General features: G+C 47.2%; 1 protein-coding gene and 1 non-coding gene across 2 annotated transcripts; one reads left to right on the top strand and one right to left on the bottom strand.

Annotated features, from left to right (window-relative positions):
• Window positions 1–146: 146 nt before the first annotated feature.
• TRNAG-GCC (transfer RNA glycine (anticodon GCC)) lies at window positions 147–217 on the top strand. Its single transcript has one exon. It is a non-coding gene; the product is annotated as a tRNA-Gly (tRNA).
• A 1,854-nt stretch (window positions 218–2,071) lies between these two features.
• Window positions 2,072–11,376, bottom strand: LOC149364828 (uncharacterized). Its single transcript, XM_089570206.1, has 5 exons — window positions 11,193–11,376; window positions 8,754–8,815; window positions 7,196–7,273; window positions 3,154–3,180; window positions 2,072–3,015 (listed from the first exon to the last, which is right to left on the bottom strand). Exons 1-5 carry the CDS (start codon window positions 11,290–11,292, stop codon window positions 2,956–2,958), a joined length of 327 nt encoding a protein of 108 aa, XP_089426332.1. The 5' UTR covers window positions 11,293–11,376; the 3' UTR covers window positions 2,072–2,955.
• Window positions 11,377–19,304: the final 7,928 nt, after the last annotated feature.

The following is a 19,304-nucleotide window of genomic DNA, read 5'->3' on the forward strand; positions in this document are numbered from 1 at the left end:
CAGCACAATGGCTGATATGGCGTAAAGAGTCAGTAGGTTGCTTTTATTGACTTAAATTGCGCATACATAATTAAAAATTGCTTTTTCGATAAAGCTTACACAATTTAAAATTATAAATAATGCGACGTAAAAGCTACTGTCGTATGGCGTCGGTGGTTCAGTGGTAGAATACTCGCCTGCCACGCGGGTGGCCCGGGTTCGATTCCCGGCCGACGCAGCACTTTTTGCTTCCGCTATCAATGCATTTTTAGTATTCTAATGTTTTGACAGAGCGACAGAAAACTTTTATTCAGAATAGAGTAATACTCAGGAGCCGGGTGATCGCGGCCCCGCTGGCGGCAGCTTGCTGGTCCAGGTTGTCGCTGGTCTGGGCCTCCTCCCGCTCCGTGCGCATCGGGCATGGGAACGTTCTAACAATTCTGCAACAGGATTCGGACGTCGGTGGTCGAACATGCATTTGTGAGAAAAAAGCTTGGCCTTTATATGCCTCTATTTCAGTCCAAAATTTTGTTCGCCATATGAAAATTCGTTGGAACGAGCTTGCTGAAAGCTGCTAATTGCTGGAAAGCGAATATTGAATTCGATCTCCGTTTCTTTTTTTTCTGTCAGATGTAATCGGACATTGTGGAATTTCGTCAACTTAAAGCCTCACTCTTAGAGCTGTAAATGAAAAGAAAATCTCTGTAATTTACATTAAAATTTGTTCTTTAGCCATTGCTGAAAGAAGGCTCGCTATTCGCGCAAACCGCATTCCAATTTAATATACAGCGCAGTTTAAATGTTAATTCGCCGCTCGCGCTAGTGCAGTTCACAAATTTTCAATCGGTTTCAGTGCGGATCTTAGTGGGCTGTAAAATTGAAATTTCAATGTCTTGAAATATCATTTCGGTCCCAAGTATTTTTTCTTTTTTTGCTTGAGACCTGTCGCGAGCATTACTATGCTATAGTACGTCTCTTTTAAGTGCAACAAGTTTCGCGCAATAGTTTCAGCGGCTGTCGAGCAGTGCCTTTAATTTTTCGTTCTCATGTATTTTTTCTTTTTTTGCATATGTGCCGTAAATCCTCGTTCGAAATATAGTTCCTTCAGAATATGAGCCGTCTCCTTTCTAGCACTAAATCGCTTGGTACAAACACATGCCGATGCTTGATGTTGCTTCCAGCCGGCGGTTGTCTTGAGGAGTGAAGCCCTCTTTATTTTTTCGTTTAATTCGTGGTGGAATTAATAACCCATGTTAAGTGCTTATTCATTCCCGAAAGCAGTGATAGCCCTTCCATTTCAATTCATCCCTGTCCTCCAGAAAAGATAACCAGTACAAGTTGTTGGTACAAATGAGGAGACATCACTAAAAAAAAAAAAGTTTTTTTTTTTTTGCTCAAAACAGACGGGACGAGGTTGAGCACACAGAGCACACAGGTCACGTGACTGTCTTCACGGTCACGTAATGACACGGGTTGGTGACGCCATAATCACCTTCACGATGATCTTGTGGTGTTGGTTTATTGGGGTTTAACGTCCCAAAGCGACTCAGGCAATGAGGGGAGCCGTAGTAAAGGGCTCCGGAAATTTCGACCACCCGGGGTTACTTAACGTGCACTGACATCGCGCAGTACGCGGGCCTCTAGAATTTCGCCCCCATCGAAATTCGACCGCCGCGGGCGGGATCGAACCCGCGTCTTTCGGGTCAGCAGCCGAGCACCGTGGCAGACTTGTTATGAATACGGCGACACCGCGCTCATGCTACCAGTGAGCCATAACGCTGTAAAATGCACATACCCACAGACGTTAACACAGGATATGCATATTTTTTGTTCTCCGGGTGAATATTTTTGTTCCCCGGGGGGTTTTCAGTAACGTTAGTTGTAGGTTTGCGCTTCGTCTATGAACTTTTCACCGTCCCGCGTATTTTGGTCATTTTTTTTTCTTTTTCAGTGATGGCTCCAGAAAAGGCGTGTGATTCCGAATCTATTTGCCCCCATTAACTTGGTCCAGCACACCTGTAAGAAATTCACGCCGGTAATACTAGTCGGCAGCACGACTTAACATTTTACCCTGAGGGAGACAACTGTAGCGTAAATAACAAACGTTTCTTTATTTTGTTGCTTTTTTGGTTCTTATGTTGTTGCCGACAGCAGCAGCACAGAGAACACAATGGTGGAAGAGAACAGGGCTGAGGCCTGGCCGCTCGAAAGCGACTCACACCTGTTACACAATCCATGTGCTCAAACTGTTTAATCCTACCAGTCACGAAAATCCGAATCAAAATTTCTCCATGACGTGCGGCCAATTTATGCAGGCTCCGAGATTGTGGCGTCGCCCAAGAGCTCGGTAGCCAGCTGTGCTTTCCCTTCTGAAAGTTTCCATAGGACGAGTTCCATAATTCCATACGTCTCCATAAGAAATATTATGGAGCATATGGAGTCCGTAAATCACGTATGGTATCTTACGAACTCTATATGACGTCATGTACACTGCATAGAAATCGTATGGAAATTTTTGTGGAATGCTTATGGACTCTGCACAGACAAGCAATGGATTTCCATATAGTTTTGTATATCTTATGGACTCCACATTCCCATAATTCCATACGAGCGGCTCATATGGAAAATTTCAGCAGAGTTGAGACTTCCCCTTATTCACCATATCAATGTTCTGAACAACTTTGGGCAGTTTATCTCAATGCCTGAAAAGTGACATGAGAATCCAAATCCTGGACAAATCACAGCGCCGTATTTTGATAACCGAGCCCTCTGGGGAGTTCCAAAACTGACACGATCAAACAGCTATGCGAGAAACAGCGTCGGGCCCAACGAAACGTCACTTGGAAACAACTTGGCACGTGGTTTTGGATTCTGGAAGGCAGTCCCGAAAGAACACGCTCATGGGTGTCCTGCATGGGTGCACTTGTGCTTGCGCGGCGGCGTCCGTACGGCACGACCAGCCGCGCCGAGCCTCGGCTATAGCGCATCCTTCAGGCATTTTTTCTCGGCCGTCATCAGCTCCTCCATGAAGTCGTCCTGCGCACAGAGCAATTAAGGAGAGGTGAATGGCGGAATATGAGCGCCAGCTGCTTTACTCGGAGGGGGGGGGGGGGGGGGGGGGAGTAACTGAACCGCTGAGCAAGAGAGGGCTCTCGCAGAAATCGAGGGACTCACCGTGAAGAACAGATGGAGTAGGCTGTCCTGCGGAAGACAGAGAAAAAGAAATATGTGGGACTCAATGACTGCTTCATGCCAACCACGATTATGCCAGCACTTGTCGCTATCGTCATCATCACCATCACATACAGTTGAGGTGTCTGAATAGGCAAATTGGGGCTAACTGGGGCTAAGCTGGTCCTTGACGAACGGCATGGAGGAAGGAAAGAACTCAGGAGAGACGGTTACGTCACATTTTTTGAACCCGGCTCCCCCCTACGTCTCCCGTACTTGGCCGCCGTCTCAGCGCGCTTGCGCATGCGCAGCAGAGAATTCAGCAGACGGCGCCGCTGCGCGCAGCGTTACTATCGTCTGCATGCGCCGGCGGCCAAAGACTCCCAGCAGTCCTTGCGAAAGCGCGTCACTTCCGGCACACTTTAGCTGTGCAGCTCGGATAGCGAGGACCTCTCCTATGTTTTCCTTCTTTCATGACAAACGGTTAGTCCGCGAGGAGGCTGTCGCCGATCTCCCTTTGCAGTTAGTCCCGAAAGATATGTGCTTGCTCTTTTAAGGAGTAATAGCTGTGGCAACGCAGTTCCAGTTAGCTATGGCCCGTGGAAGCCGCCGCATCCAATCCCTATGATTTCTTGAGATTATTACTCTACAATGCTGAAACAGGGGATGGTTCTAGTTGGTCACCTTACCTGCGCGTGCTGCTCAGAATTACAAGATTATGCGAGCGAGAATTGCGCCAACACTCCCACAGCAGTTCGCAAGCTACAGTTGTTTATTACATGGACACTTCTTCTAAAGATATAAGTACATACTATGAATAAAAAGGTGTCCGGCAGCATGTAATAACCGGCTGTAAGTTGGCGCATATTAGTGAAATGTTGGGTCACTGACCAAATCGAAAACGTGAAAGATCCGTGCCTATTTGTAGTCCTAACTACACAAAACTACCCACCAAGCCATAAACATTACATGGACGTCGATGAGATATGTACTTACACTAGATATTTGACGTTTCCTCGTTATCCAAGGATCTACGTACCTGCAACACTGAAATTAGTGTCCATTCCGAGGTATAGTACATACTGTAGATATTCCAGCTAGAAGTATGCAGGATGTTTATGTATTTCCAGCACCGTGGAGACACGGGCAGTCACCGTGGCCTAGACGCCCATGGTGTGAAACAAATGCGCTCTGAATCTACGTGAAATCATAATTTCATGCAGCTGGGTGTTTATGACATTGCGAGGCCCAAAAAACACGGATCTATGGAGAAGCTTTCACGCACGAATAATTTGGTTGTATTTTCGGTTAATCTGAATTGCTGCTCCAGTACATATCGTACCACACCATCATGCCATTTTACAGCATAACATATTTTTTTCAGAGCCGCTGCATCACTACAACACAAATCTCCTCACTCACGATTCGAGCAGACCACCTTCACTTACGCTTAACTCTTTCGTTACCACGCCACTGTGCTTCGATCACCGGTGATCGAAAAATTCGAAGCGCTACGGCAGCGCGACCGCGGCCGCTACGGACTTGCTGAGTCATTCGGTTTGTTGTTCACACATTAAACTTCAACTTCCTGTTTAGTTTATATTTTTGCCAAAAAGCGGCAATTTTTGAGACGCGCTTGAAGTTGGGTGTGCGGCGTCGGGCGCTCTGAACAAGCCGTCATCATCGGGAATGGCGCTCGCTCGAAAAAACCCCGTTCCACTCAATTCCGCTGCGTTTGCACCACATATTTTTGATGTATCGATTAGCACGGACCCTGACGACGATGCTGTATCGTCAGGTATTGTTTCGAAGCCCAAACTGGGCAACGAGAGCCCAGAACGCTCGCCTGTGCGTTCAGATTCCTCGTTCCGGTCTGTTTGTGCGAACCGAAGCTCTTCATTGTAGCCGTTACGGTGATGTGGCGCCATCTAAGTTGTTCTCCAGAGACTACAGTTTCGGTTTCTGCGTAGAGAGCAATTTTCCCACGACGCGCGAATTTTTGAAATGCCCTTGAAGCGGAGGGTACGGCGCGGACGCTCCGTGCATGGCGTCGGGCGCGCAGACGGCGCGCGCTCGGAAAAACCTTGCTGCGCGCAATTCTACTGCGTTGACTGCAATTATTATCTATGCTACGAGTAGTAGAGTCTCTGGTGATGATGTTGCATTGTCGGATTTTGGTTCAGACGCTGTAACTGCGCAAACCGATCCCGGAACATTGGCCTGATAGTTTCGCTTTCTTTTTCCTGTCCGCTTGTGCGGGCGCATCTGGTTTGTTGTTCAGACGGTTAGTTCCATTTTCGGCCTAGTTCGTAATTTCCCCGCCAGTCGTGCATTTTTGAAGTGCCCTTGGAGCATAGGCTTATTGCGACATAATACGCGGTGAGGATGGCGTCACGTCGAGGTCGGGCGCTTCGCGCGCTCGGAAGAGTCCCGCTGCACGTGATTCTCTAGCCTCTGCAGCTGATTTTCAAGATCCTCCGAGCAGCAGTGACTCGGACGAAGATGTTGTAACGTCGGATTTCGATTCTGCAGCTACATCGCATCTATACTTATCGCATACTATATATCGCAATATCACACCTATACTTGTTGTGTTTTATATATATTTTTTTTAAATTTTTGACGTAAATTAAATAAGTTTTGATTTGTATTTTTTAAACCACGCTTACCAAGCTTTCGTTTGGCGCATAACATTACACTTCCAATTTTTTTTTTGTTGGACTGTAAAAATCATATAAAGGGCACTCTCAAACGAGCCTTTTAAGAGGCATGAAGAAAAAAAATTCTAGCTCGAAAACTATTCAAGTTATAATTTTCAAACTTTAATGCCATGTTTTAGAAAGAATTTGAATTGTTTTGTAGTTTCTAGAATTTTTTTAGTACAAGTGTTTGGAAAGTTATTGTCATATAAACACAAAACTTTTCTTCTTTTTTACTTTTTGTTGTGTTTACAAATTTTTTTTCACAGCATTTCAAGCAGAATATGTGTTCAAATAAATTTCATTATAAAGCGCATTCTATCTGAATTATTGTTATGCATTTTATATAATTTTATCTATCACACCTTTTCTAAAAAAAAATTTTGTCTGAGACATGTGAAAAATGGTCGTTTTTCCCGTGGTAAGGAAAGAGTTAATACCCCCAAGAAGGGTGTACTCATGGGTGGTAGACTGTTGCGTTGCAAATTTTTCTAAATAAATATGACTTTTCATTAATTTGATATACCATACATCCGAGTAGGTTCATCTAAAATGTTAAAAACTGCAGTTAGTGCCAAAAAACTTAGGTATCATCTGTCAGTTTATATGCATAGTCCTCACATTCCAGCGCTTACACCTTCAACCTCACATCCACGCGACTTAGCCTTAGACTGACAATACCGTGGACTATGCCTATGTAGTCTGGGCCGAACTGAAAATTTGTTTGAACTGTTGCTCCCAACAGCTGTTTCTGTCCGCAACATTGGGCAAGCGCATGCGAAAAATGCAGGCATAGGCCAGCGGGGTCGAATCAGTTTAGTTTAAATGGCAATCCCCAAGATTACTATATGTGCCCTGGAAGTATGATTGAGAAATGAGTGGGTGTGAGTGGTCTCACTTTCCTTGTATGTCGCTGAATAATATCTGTGCATAGTCTACGACTAATGTGGGTAAGACGTCATGAGTATGTTTTCTTTTTTTTTCTCTCAAAAACATTGGTAAGCCAGATGTCTAAAAGATTTCAATCGGAACGCCGCTGAAACGTTTGTGGTTTGCTGGGTACTTCTATACTACTAACTGCTGGCATATAGATGTAGCCGGATTTTGTCTTTCTACTGTTGCCAGCAAGGTCTAAGCTAGATTCAGTCTCATTTTGGCAAACCTGTGTATACGTCCTGTCTGACGCTCTATGCCTAGCATGCTTCGTCGGAAGCGGTCGACGCAGTCGGGGTAACGAACGAGTTGACACACGGGCGCCGAGCGGCAGCTCGCTCGCGACATAACAACACCTTTTAAAGCTCAAGTAACCATGTTCACTACGATTCCAGTCGTTGCGTCACACTTACAATGTTGTAGCCGGCTCCGCACAGTGCTCTCGTGAGGAACGCGTCGTTTGACCTGAATTTCGTAATAATGAGACCCACCTGCGAGATGAAAAATCAGAAGTAACAAAAATAAATATATGTATATGTATATAAAACAGTACGCCCCGCCTCCCAGCACGATACCTAATACTTTCTTCCGTTTTTGCACAGTTCGGTGCACATTATACATGAAGGTTAGAAGTGGTTGCAGCGGACTTCCGGTCTTGCCGTTGCCTCGTCTATCGCGTGTGTCAGCTTTTCCTGGTCACGTATACGTTGACTCCTCGGTGTCGACAACAAGGAAGCAAGTATTCACGACATGTTTAAACAACCGCACAAAGCGCTGTATCAGCTCAGTGCTGAAGTAATGGCATTTGAAAACCAGCAAATCTTGGAAAACCGTGCTTCTGACATTGTCTTGCGCCTTGAGGAAACGAAAGCGAAGTGCGATGGTTGATTCTTTCGACGGGCAGATAATGAGTTGTAGAAATAAAAAAAAGGCATCGATTTTGAACGTGTACAATGATGGTAAAAGTTCGCGTGATGTGGATGTGCGGGGGAAAATAAAGTATGGTTTGCCTCGCTAGCAATTCAGCTGTAGTATATGTTCTGGTGGATGAGCGGACATGTCTCCTCATGCTTCTATGTTTTTCACTAACCTGCTATTCCTGACCGCCTAGAATTTTTTTTTTCTTCGAGACGACATCCCACAAACTATTGTCCACAAATGTACAGGTGGTCGACATTGTTTTCGGCGTTCAAGATGACCTCCGGCACCCGTTTTATCGCGGCTGTGATAGCTTTTTGGCCATTAACTGTTAGGTTCTATTACCAGGCGCATGCGAGGCGGAAATCGGGAGGCGTTCGGCTAACTGCGTCGTGACATCACGCCTACGAAAAATATTCAAGATGGTCGGCTTTCCGCAGCTGTGGTGGTCATTGTCATTTAGAAGCGAGCTAAAAACCGCGCAGCATTTGGAGCAATACCTCGCAAGTTGAGTAGCCTTCATCACTTCATCATTTTTGAAGGGGACAGACAGAAACTACAGAGAATGTTTACTACATTCGAATCAGTGAGAAAGCACGGATTTTTGCTACGTAGAAGATGGCAATGAGCGCGGGCAGTGCCGCGGGACGGAGCGTTCGCGCTAGCGAACAGACAATGCGAACAGACAACGCGAACAGACAACGCGAACAGACACGGACGATTTTGCTCGGGGTTGGTACACATCGAATTAGTGCTTACGTACTAATAAGGCTGTAGGCCTGTCCCGGGTATGAAGCAGCTCATGCCCTAACTTTGAGCAGAATTCTCACTTCTGTATCTACTCAAGTGGGCCGCTTAAAAAGACGAGTAAATGCACCAGAAAGGAGCAGCAACGTTGGTCGTGTTGTGTACGCTATACAGTTCAGATATAGGGCGGCACATTGGGAGAAAGGTCAAGTTTTTACATCTTTTTTTTTTTGGTAGTCGGTTGATTCAGCACAAATATTGAGCAAGGAGACATGTCCGCTGTCCCGTATACCAATGTGTACTCACGTCATCGTTCGCTGTCTGATTTATGCATGCCAGCACCCTCACCATGGCGTCCGTCCCGAGATCTGCAAAGAAACCCACAGCATGCGGGTACTAATCTTATTTCTGCGTCACAGAACACCGTGTAACATGTCACAAATATTCAAAAGAAGATTTGGAGCTATCTGAACGTCGGCATAGTTGACTCATTCACAGTAGAATAGCTATATGAGTGCTCTAACGCGGAACGGCCAAAGAGGTACAGGCGCTCATAAAAAAGCGCATGTATATATACTCTAGTATACTCTACTCCCATTCCGTTCGCGACCACCCCGCCTCGTTTACTATTTCTCTTGTGCTAGTTCAGGCGGGGACCTAAAGACAGAAGACGAGCTGGACGTCACAAACGCTGGACGCCGCTATTCATGGTCTCCTCATGTCATCTTCCGTCCTTGTCCTTTTGTGCAGGAATAGCCTCATTCGTGTTCCAAAGAATGAGTGATGCATTGAAAGAATGATGCACTGACCCAAGCGCCTTCTTAGCCAACAAAGCATCGCCAGTCCCGTTGACGCCTTGAGATACAAGGCAAGTGGACAGCGACTTCTGTGATGTATGCAACCAGTAGCATGCACAGCCGCAACAGAGCAACGCAGTGAGTGGACGGATTGACAGCTACGCTGGTCGGACGAGGTCAAAGAGCTGCCACTGCATGACGTGAGGCTAATTGGCAGCAACACAGAACAATAAGTCGAGGGTGACCGCGGGAGCCCCCTAATTTATCAACTGCATGCCCAAAAAAGGACGAAAATAGCGAGCTCGAATAAGTGGGGAGCGCCGCTTCATCCCGGCGCTGGCGGCTCTGTGACACGAGGCTCGACCAGGCGAGTCCGAATCCGTAATCGCGTGTCCACTAACGTCATCAATCTGCCTCGCCAGGCGAGCAAACGACGGGCCGCACATGCGTGACGCACCGTCCCATTCGCCCTCGGGCACAGTGGGGAAACGCCCCTGTTTTGCTTGCTGCACTGTGCGAGTTCCGGCAGGAATGCTTCTGTCACACTAGAGACTGGTATTCCAAAGTAAAGAAATGACCCGCGTATGGCCCTTTGGTCACAGACAGAGCACAATATAGCGTTTACTAAGGCTCAAGGACACGCGATGGGATCCCGGCTGCGGCGATCGCATTTCTGTGGTGGCGAAAAGCAAGAACGATTTTGTGCTGTGCGATGTCAGTGCACGTTTAAGAGCCCCAGGGGTTAAAAATTGATACAGAACCCTTCACTACAGCGTCTTTCATAGCCCCTGTGCAGATTATTGGGACATCAAACCCCACGTAATACCACCACTAACGTTTGGTGCCCCAGACGCCACGTATAAAGCTGTTGGCCCATATGCTACGGCGACATACCCTGGCTTAAGAAAACTACGCACTTTACTGCTTCTTGATTATGAAACGAGCAGTAGTCACACTGGTTTGGTTCGTATGTGCAGGCTGCGTGCCACGTTATGGGCCAGTGCTCGTGACAGGTAAAACGAATGTTTCCTTTTCGCAGTAATCTGCTACAAAGCGGCACGAACCAGTACATAGTAGTTCTATGCCCGTCGCAGATGGCTGAATCCAGTTCGCCTTGAGAACAATGGCGCCTCTAGCGTCATGCGAAAGAGCACGCACTCGGTATACTCATCAACCTGGCAGACATACCTACCCTCTTCCGGGTCTGTGCCCTCGCGATAATGACATCTGCAGTGCACTATCTGCCCGAGGCTTGAAGGACACACCCGACGCGCATCGTTGTGCCTGGTGTCAGAACGTGTAGCGCGGTGATATTCAGACCACATGTCCTGGCCTGGAGCCGCGCGGGCGCACGCTGAAGAGCAGGAGTAGCAACGCTTATCTCGTTAAAAAAAAGAAACCAAGGGTACACCGACCGCCGTAACTGCCTCATTCTAGACGGGCCCTAGAGCGGCGGCCTGCGGTATGGAAAGAACAAAAAGGAATGATATAAAAGAGCTTTAGACAGGAACTAGAAAGTCAGGGCGTAGAAGGACATAAGAGAAAAATGATATTTTCAGGCACTATATTTAAGTGCAGAATATAGCCAAGTACACAAAAAACACACAAAGTATGTAAAAGCCACACACGTGTGAGTATCCCATCACTGTACTGCACGGAAGAGTTCACTGCAAAAAATGAATGCATGTCCAGCCTTGGTCAACAGACTTCAGACAACAGAGTTTGCTTTGAATCGAGTCGTGGGCGGCAACTGCCTCAAACTCGGGAGGTCGGACAAGTCATCCACACCTTGCTTAACTCTGGAACTACAGGTGTGTCGTAACTGCTCTACTACGTACTACATACGCGGCTAGAAACAAACCCTGACTTTTGACCATGACAACTGTCCGAAGACTTCAGCCCTGTTGACGCGCAGGTCACACGCGTGTCCTATGGAAAATGCGCTCACCGCACACATCCTTCAGCGCTCCGGCGGGGGCAGTGGCGAGATGGGCGAGGACGACGCACGCAGCCAGCAGCAGCAGCAGCAGCGCTCCGGAGTCCCCCATGGTGGCCGACGACGTCGCTCGGCGCAGCCACGCGCCGCTCGCGTGGCGAGCGCATTTCGAATGCCGCGCCCGCCTCTCCTGCAGGGGGGGAAAACGCGGCGCGCGTGCCGGAACGCCGTCGCCCTCCTCTCCACCGGCTATGGGTGCTTTCTTTTTTTCTACCCCAAAGCAGTGAACCTTGCGCAGAAAAGGCGGGTTTGCTCTGCCAGCTCCATCTCTTGACGTAATGTGCACTCTCCCTCCGCCTTCTCTGAATGCGGATCATCGAGGGAAGGAAGGGCTGCAGGAAGCCCGACTCGTTTGAAACCCAGTGGGAATGTAGTGTGATTATGAGGAAAGGAAAGGGTGCAATAACTGTCTCACTTCTCGATGGGCACGTCAAACGCGCAGTGAGGGAAGGAAGAAGGAAAAGTGAAGAGGTGTAGTGGTGGAGGACTCGGGATCAGTTTCGAGCACCTGGGGCTGACATCATAGCACACGGGCGCATTTGCGTCACGCCTCCATCGAAACGTGGCCGCCATGGCCGGGGTGAACCCAGATCCGCCGCCTCAACTCAAGTTGTACCGGCAAGTACTAAATTTTTATTTTGGTGGTACGTTATTAAAATGTTTTCATCTCATTTTCTTCCAGCGCTTCTAAACATTACAAACAAACCTTGGAATAACATTTTTGCCTTCATTAGTCGTTTAAACAACATATATTCGACATTGCCTACAATGTTGGTTACCCCGCAAAACCTGGTGTTTACAAATTGCTGAGCAGACATCTTCAATCCACAATCTGCAAGGAGCAACGAGGGTGACACTTGAGCGAATTTGTCATTTGAAGAACATATATGCCACATTGTCTAAGCTGTTAGTTACCCCGCAATGTCTGATGTTAGCAAACTGCTAGAGCACACAGCTTCAGTCGACAATCTGCAAGGAACTACGAGGGTGACACTTGAGCGCTGCAATACAGCATAATACACGCAACTCGTATGCACTCACCTTCTACTAGATACCATTACTTCATGCTCATAGCCACCCGAGGAGGGTGTCCCATGTGTGGTAGTGGTGAAGAGGTATGTGCATAGTTTCCAAGTCATCATTTTGGGGCTGTGCACCCCATCTGGCACCCCATCTGGCACATGGCACCCCATCTGGCGCCACTCAAGGAAGTATCTGCAAAGTTTTGCTTGTTGACAAATTTTATTACTATACGAACAGTCCAAATATTCTGATACATATTGCTTGAGATATATTGGAATTCTATTTATTTGAACATTATAATTCTATATATGTTGTGTTTATATTATTCGAATTCTACTTATGTCGGCACTGTGAGCAGACTCCCTAGCGCTGCGGTTGACATGCTGCATATATTGACTGAATACATGCAACGGCAATACGTAAAAATAATAAAATTATCCTTACTGGAAATTATGAACACCCTGGCATCGCATGGAATATTTTCGATAAAATCAGTACAAAGGCATTATTTCATACGGCATTCAGTTTCAGCTTAAGGCGGGGGTACCACGGCGGCCATCTTGGACAAGACGTTAGTTGAACCACCAGGGCGGCTCCACTTGTCCGTGGAAGCGAAAAAGCGCTCCTTCGAGACGGTCTGGTCCTCCTCTCTGCGTTACCTTGACCTCCTCTCCCTCGCGTTGTGGCAGAAGGGGGCGGTTAGTCACGGAGGGGGATAAACGCCATGACAATGACGACCGCGCTCGAACGTGTTTGGCAAACGGGTACTGCTTCTTTCGTCCCTACCCACCCCTTGGCGGCCCTGCCGTGGTGCCTGGCGATTCTTTTTTAGGAGGCACTATTTCGAATGTGACCTTTTGCGGGGCTAGTTGATGTGACATTGTGTTCAGTTGGAGTCAGCGCCCGTCCTGTCCGTCTTTCTGTGTGTTTTGTGTAGAATTTAGCGCTGTTTTTACTTTCCTGAACACGAAGTGTCTATATCTGTGACATTTACAGAAATTATATTTTGTTTCCATTTTTTCCAGAGTTGTACACGTTGTTTTATAGTTATTCTTTTCTCACGACCCTGACAAATATTTTGATGACTAGCAGCGGCAGCCACGGCAAGCAATATTACAAAATAAAGCTTCGTAGGTTCCACTGGCATCCATAACAAAGGGCCACAAGACATCTATGGGCTATGGCCTTCGTAAAACTATGGATGATGTCGAAATGGATGCAGCGGAATAGTAGATGAATTCGGAGGTCGTGGGTTCGGATCCCACCGGCGGCATGTGGTTGTTTTTTCTTCTGCTTTTCTAATCAATTAGCAGTAAGCGATAACATGTTCAGTAATATTCTAAATTGATCAACACCACAAATTAAATAAATAAATTTAAAAAAAAATCCCCTGTGCCCTTTAGTTTCTGTGGCTGTTGGCTTCTGTCCTCTTGGTTTCAAAAGGTTGTTGCCATGCGTGTTGTCACAGCCTTTTCTGCGGTCAAAGGCGCGTGGCGCGTAGCTTGTGTGCTATTGATTCCCGTTCACCATACAAACGTTTATTTCGCAATTCCAGGAAAAAAACCAGCAGTGAAACATCAACCCGAGATTTCGAAGCATGGCGAGTGTTTTTATTTTTTACTCACACACTGCCAGTGCTATGTAGAATTCTAAGAGACAGCTGATATGGTAACAGTAAATAAGAGAAAATGGGCAGAATAAGGCATATCAGAATGGTACAAACATATTGCGTTCAAGTCGTTGGGTCAGTAGCTGCGGAGAGGTAGTCTGTGACGTTGAGATACGTTGCAAGTAATGCTGATTTTCTTTTTTTCCGCTCGCGCATCCGTGTATGATAACAAAAATCCCGAAAGCGCTTAGGGCCGCAGCCGGCAACATTCTTTTCGTTCACTTTTTATTGTCAAATAAACTACTACCACCACCAAGGTTCGAAAAACGAAAAGGAAACACTGGCTGCGAAACTTCCACTGGAGACTGCGGGACATAGCTGGCAAGAGCTAATAAGTACTCATTACAATCGCGTCAGGTTTCTCCCTACTGTGGCCTTAGCATAGCATTTCCATCCATTCATTGGAACTGCATTTTGTTGCCACACGAGGCAACGTTCCTGCTTTTGTGATATCGTTTTGTGATATCGGCGAGTGTGTAGTCTCAGCAGCCGTGCTCCGCTGTAAATAAAGTTTTATTTTTTATTCTGGTTCTTAGTGCGAACTTTTTTTTGGTAATGAGCAACTAAATATAATGTACATACCTGAATAGAGCTACTCTCGCTCTGCCAGTGACGACGACCCCTTTCCGCGATAGCTCTAACGATTCCGCAGGTTTCGTGTGTGCAATTTCCGCAACCGTCGAACGCGAATTCACGTTTTGGGGAATGCAAATGGCCAACAAATGAAGTTTTCACAACGGTGACCTAATATCGACTATTTTCACAGTGCAGGATGCACATGCAATGAAAGGAAAGCTCTGGTCGGACCCAGACTGCCGCGCTCTTGGGCAGCCAGCAGCAGTCACCGGCGTCGCTTGTGGATTAGGAATAAGGACGTTTTATTTCGCCATCGAACGTACTTCAGGATAAAGCGATTCAAAATTGAATATCACATCGGAGAAAGCAGGGACAATTAGAAGCGTCGGTCCTACGCGATGTCAGCAATCCGGCCACCGAATGTTTCCGAGGCGCGCGAACACATCGGTGGTTTCTACAAAGTTGTCGCGCTGCATAAACAAGCAAAGGAACAACAGGTACACAAATAGGATTAATAAAACAAAAGCGTAGCTCTCGTTTTACCTCACGCGAACAAACATAGCTGTTTGCATACAGCGCTGTAAAAAGGAGTACTGGTGTGCAGTCGCCCTGTGTTATTGGCGGAGCGAAGGGATGGCGACGTCAGTGCGGGCCGTGTTCGTGACTCGAAGGCATTCCAAAATCTCGAATGCCTTCGCGGAGCTCCATTGACTTGATAGTATGTCAGCCAAATGCCATTGAATAGTTCGTGCAGCTGCCCAAGGCGACATCCGACTCGAATGACACTCGGTTGGAAGGTATTTGAAACGCCCGTGTAGCAGAGATATTGCTAATCTCAGGCTCGTGATGCTTTCTTAGATAACAGCATGCGATCAGGCGCGAAAGCAATTACATCTGCTATGACATATTTTGCAAGTATTTGCGAAAACAAACTAATTTTCACAATGTGCTGCAGCACCGATCGTCACTACCTGCAACACCCATCGTCACTATCATCATTTCCAAATAGCACCTCTTTTTGCCATGTGACAACGCAATGAAAGTGCCATTCGTTCATGGGGAGTGCGCTTCGTGAAAGTATCACTAAAGTTGCCGTGTGACAGGGGTATAAATCCCCCCACGCACGCGCACAAACACATTCAAACACGGAAAATGGTACGGTTTCAAAAATATCTTTGCCGTGTACGATCATACACAGTAAACCATTTTTGAAAAGTCACTAAATTGCGTTTGAAAACTATCAAAATGTAGCAGTTACAACTCAAACATGATGCCACTTCATTTTCAGAAATTATAACTTTTTATCGTCACGTGTATACAAGTACGCTGGACGAAGTTCCTACGGTAAACTCAGATTTCTAGATTTCCTGCAGCGCATACAGACCCCCCACCCCGGCGGCGCAACATGTAGGCTGTCAGCCCTGATTTCTCTTCACTGCTGCCGAAAAAAAAAAAAAAATCGACTACACGTCTTTCCGGGTGGACGGTCGCTTTTAGATAATGGGACTCTGTCAGCTAGGGGGATAGGGGAAATGAACAATAACGCCCCTGCACACTGCTTTGTTTTCTTTCTCCACATGGACTCAACAAACGCACTCGCGCAAGGCCTCGCGTATTTGTGTGTGTGTAGCTATTTTCGTCTTGTTATATGTCCGCAGCTGTATCCATGAGCAGGCAGAGAAAAAAAAAAGCTGCTGTGTTGGCACTATCATGTCAGCAGTTCGGATACTCGAGCCAGTACTAACGGCTTACTGTATTGCATTATGCCAAGTTTTCGATTAGCGTACCCTCCTAGCGGCCGCCAGGCGGAGCACGTTTTATGTTAGTGGTCCAACAGCGATACCAGACACTCACAGAGAAAAAGACGACGTACAAGGAGGCTCCTTCTGTGTGTCTCATCTTATTCTGTGTCAGTGTCTGGCAGGGCTGTTGTCCACTCAATCCCTATGTATCAACTCCAAGTAGCCCAATCTGCCGTTCTTCAGAAACGCGTTTGCAGGGTTGCCTGAACGCCCTTGAATGTTTTCTGCGAAAATGCATTTATAATTGTGGGTGCAGGTGGTCTCCAGAGCAGTAACGGGCAGTGCTGGCTTCAATAGGCAGAAATGAAAGGGGTGAGTCATCTGTGGACACGCCTTCCCCGGTGCACTTTACAAGGCTACGCTGGCGAACCTGACCGCGTCTTGTCGCTCGAGTCTGTTGACTGTCAGGACCACGCATGTAACTGCGAGCGCATAAAGGCTACTGGCAGTGTACGTTCCCCCCACCCCCCGCAGTTGTTGACGGAGCAAGCGTCGTTCCTGGAAAGAAACGCGGAACGCACCGCTTCACCACGACAGTGAGAGCAAGGGTTGGGTGCCGCGCTAAAGATTTTTATTACAAACCCCACTGCGCCCAGGGCGGGTGCGCCCTGACAAGTTGTACCCACTCCCCGCAGCAGAGGCACACAGGTCTGTCTCCTCTTTCTATCCTGGCCTTGGCTGCAGAAGAACCTTGGATTGGAACGGCCGCATGTCAATCGCCTTCGCAAAACATCAGCTTCGCAGAACTGTGAAACCCCCTCCCTATTGTAAACAGCGTGACGTCAAAAAGTTGTGGCCCGGTTGGCAGAACTGACAACTTTTGGTTCTGAGCCGGTGTTGTTGGTCCCGAGGGCTCCTTCGCCGCCTTTTTACCCCGATTCGAGACGCCTCGCCGGCCCTCACAGGATAGAAGAGGGGAAACGCTTGCGCTGAATGACTTAGGCCGGGTGGCAGGAGCGCGCTCCGGGCGCCAGTGTATCCGGCCGGTGCCTCATAATAGACCTCTCCCTGATGTAAACAGTGTGACGTCAAAAAGGTGTGCCCCGATGGGCAAAATCGTCGAATTTCGGTTCTGAACCGGTTTTTCAGGTGCCGAGCACTCCCCCACCAGCTTTGTTCCCTGATTCGAAACGCCTGGCAGCCTTCTTCTCCCAGTGTGAGCCTTCTCGGTACGGCGCATGTTTTGCCCTTCGGACCAGAAGCACGTGCGTTGATGACGTGTGTCTTGAAGGAAGCCAGTTTTCTTTGCACGTGTTGGCCTGCCTGCAAATCTGTATGCGCAGTCGCGTTTTTTTTCTTTTTCAGGTGAGAAAAATGTAGAGCCTAAGATGTGTGTCCCAGAAAATAGTGAAAACATTTTTTTTTCTGTCAACTTGAAGGAGCGAAAATTGCTAATTGATCACGTGCACTCAGTGGAGCAGATTGTCAATGAAAACTACCTCCATGGGGAAGTGACAGAAAGTGTGTGTCCTGAGTGAATCAACTTGAAATTCGAGGCCAATACAATGGGGTTTTGTTACGTTTTGCGCTAATAATAATAAACACAATCTTTATGCGAACATAAAGTGCCTCTAAACAGATATGCGAAGCTGAAGAGATTACCGCGCATGCGGGAACACTTTATTTGCAGAGCCATCGCTATATGTGCTCATTCATGTGCAAGCAAACATTTTGACTTAGAAGTTACATTCAGCCAGAGCAATGCCTACTCCCGTAATATCTTAGAATGTCATGAAATATTGAGGAAAATAGATGTGTGTGTAAATGATGGCAGATTTTTTTCACGTTTCATGACCATGCACACAAAAGCAACCGCTGTGGAAAATGCTATTTCAAGGCCGGAATGCGAAGACAATGCAAGCATGCTGCTGCTGTATGCTTTTTTGTAAACAAGCATGAGGAACCGTCCTGAGCAAGAGGCTGAAGCGTTCGTCAGATCTGGTAAAATGTAGAGTTCCGGACCCTTCCAATTAGGGTTTTTTCATAACCACGCTAATGAAAATCTGGTCGTAAATGTTTATCAGGTAGACGAGCACCATTTTGAAAATATTTATGGTCTTTCTTCTAATTTGTGAATACGGATCGACACTAACGTCATATTATGTTCCCCGCTTTGTAAACCAGGTCAAAAAACAATTCGCGATGTAAAACCTGCTTCCCACATAACCTTGCTGAATTATCCTGAAGTCCTTGATGGTTTTGCTGAGAGAGCTTCGAAATCTGCTGAAAAATAGCTCTTAGACAAAATGTTTTCACCAATGTCATCCACAGACCACCCAGCCAAAGGACTTCATACCGGTTTCCAATAAATTTCACCAGAAGCTCTCGGCCCCTCGTGTTCACGGAACTATCCTGAGTAGTAGTAGTAAGTGGCTTTTATTGTAAATGAAAAAGAAGGTAAAAGGATTCTTGCCAGCGCCGGCATCTGCTATCATGTCTAGAAGCACCTGAGCTGGGGCTGGGGGATGGAAATGGAAAGCGAGATGACAGTGAAGGGGAAAACAAAGGGTAGAGAGAGAGGGAAAACCTTCCCTCCTGCTTGTATTTCCATTACGCGAGGCGATACAGCCAGTGGGAAGGACCGCGAAAGTTGCCGGCGACCTGACACGTGAGGCGCGCACTTCGGGAGAGGGCGACCGCGCTCTCTCTCTCACACACACATACACTCAAATACACTACGCTCGCCCGCTCCGCAAGCTCCCCTCTCACTCGCATACACCAAGCTGCCCCGCACGCCCGCAGCACAATTTTCTCCATTCTTGACCGGAGCGGAATTCCAGCCATGACTAACAATGAGGGACACCACTGCTTTTGAGCACCCGCGAGCAGATTGGCACTTGCGCTGGCACGTGGCAAGTGCCAGCGGTGCGAGCAGCAAGCCCACCATAGCAGACTTCCATATTTATGCAACTCACCTACTCCTATCTAGACACTACACGCGCAATCGTGCAGCGCCATGCGCAGCAAATGTCGCTGTACTATTGTGGAGCAGCT

Source organism: Amblyomma mixtum, chromosome 2 (genome assembly GCF_055824585.1).
Source record: "Amblyomma mixtum isolate Tamu chromosome 2, ASM5582458v1, whole genome shotgun sequence".
In the NCBI taxonomy this organism is placed as follows: Eukaryota; Metazoa; Arthropoda; class Arachnida; order Ixodida; family Ixodidae; genus Amblyomma; species Amblyomma mixtum.

Excerpts from the sequence above, each read along its gene's own strand:
- LOC149364828 (XM_089570206.1), bottom strand. The coding sequence starts at position 11,292 with ATGGGGGACTCCGGAGCGCTGCTGCTGCTGCTGCTGGCTGCGTGCGTC. Across the intron at positions 8,816-11,192 it reads AGCGCTGAAGGATGTGTGCG|ATCTCGGGACGGACGCCATG; the intron begins GTGAGCGCATTT and ends GTTTCTTTGCAG. Across the intron at positions 7,274-8,753 it reads ATCAGACAGCGAACGATGAC|GTGGGTCTCATTATTACGAA; the intron begins GTGAGTACACAT and ends TTCATCTCGCAG.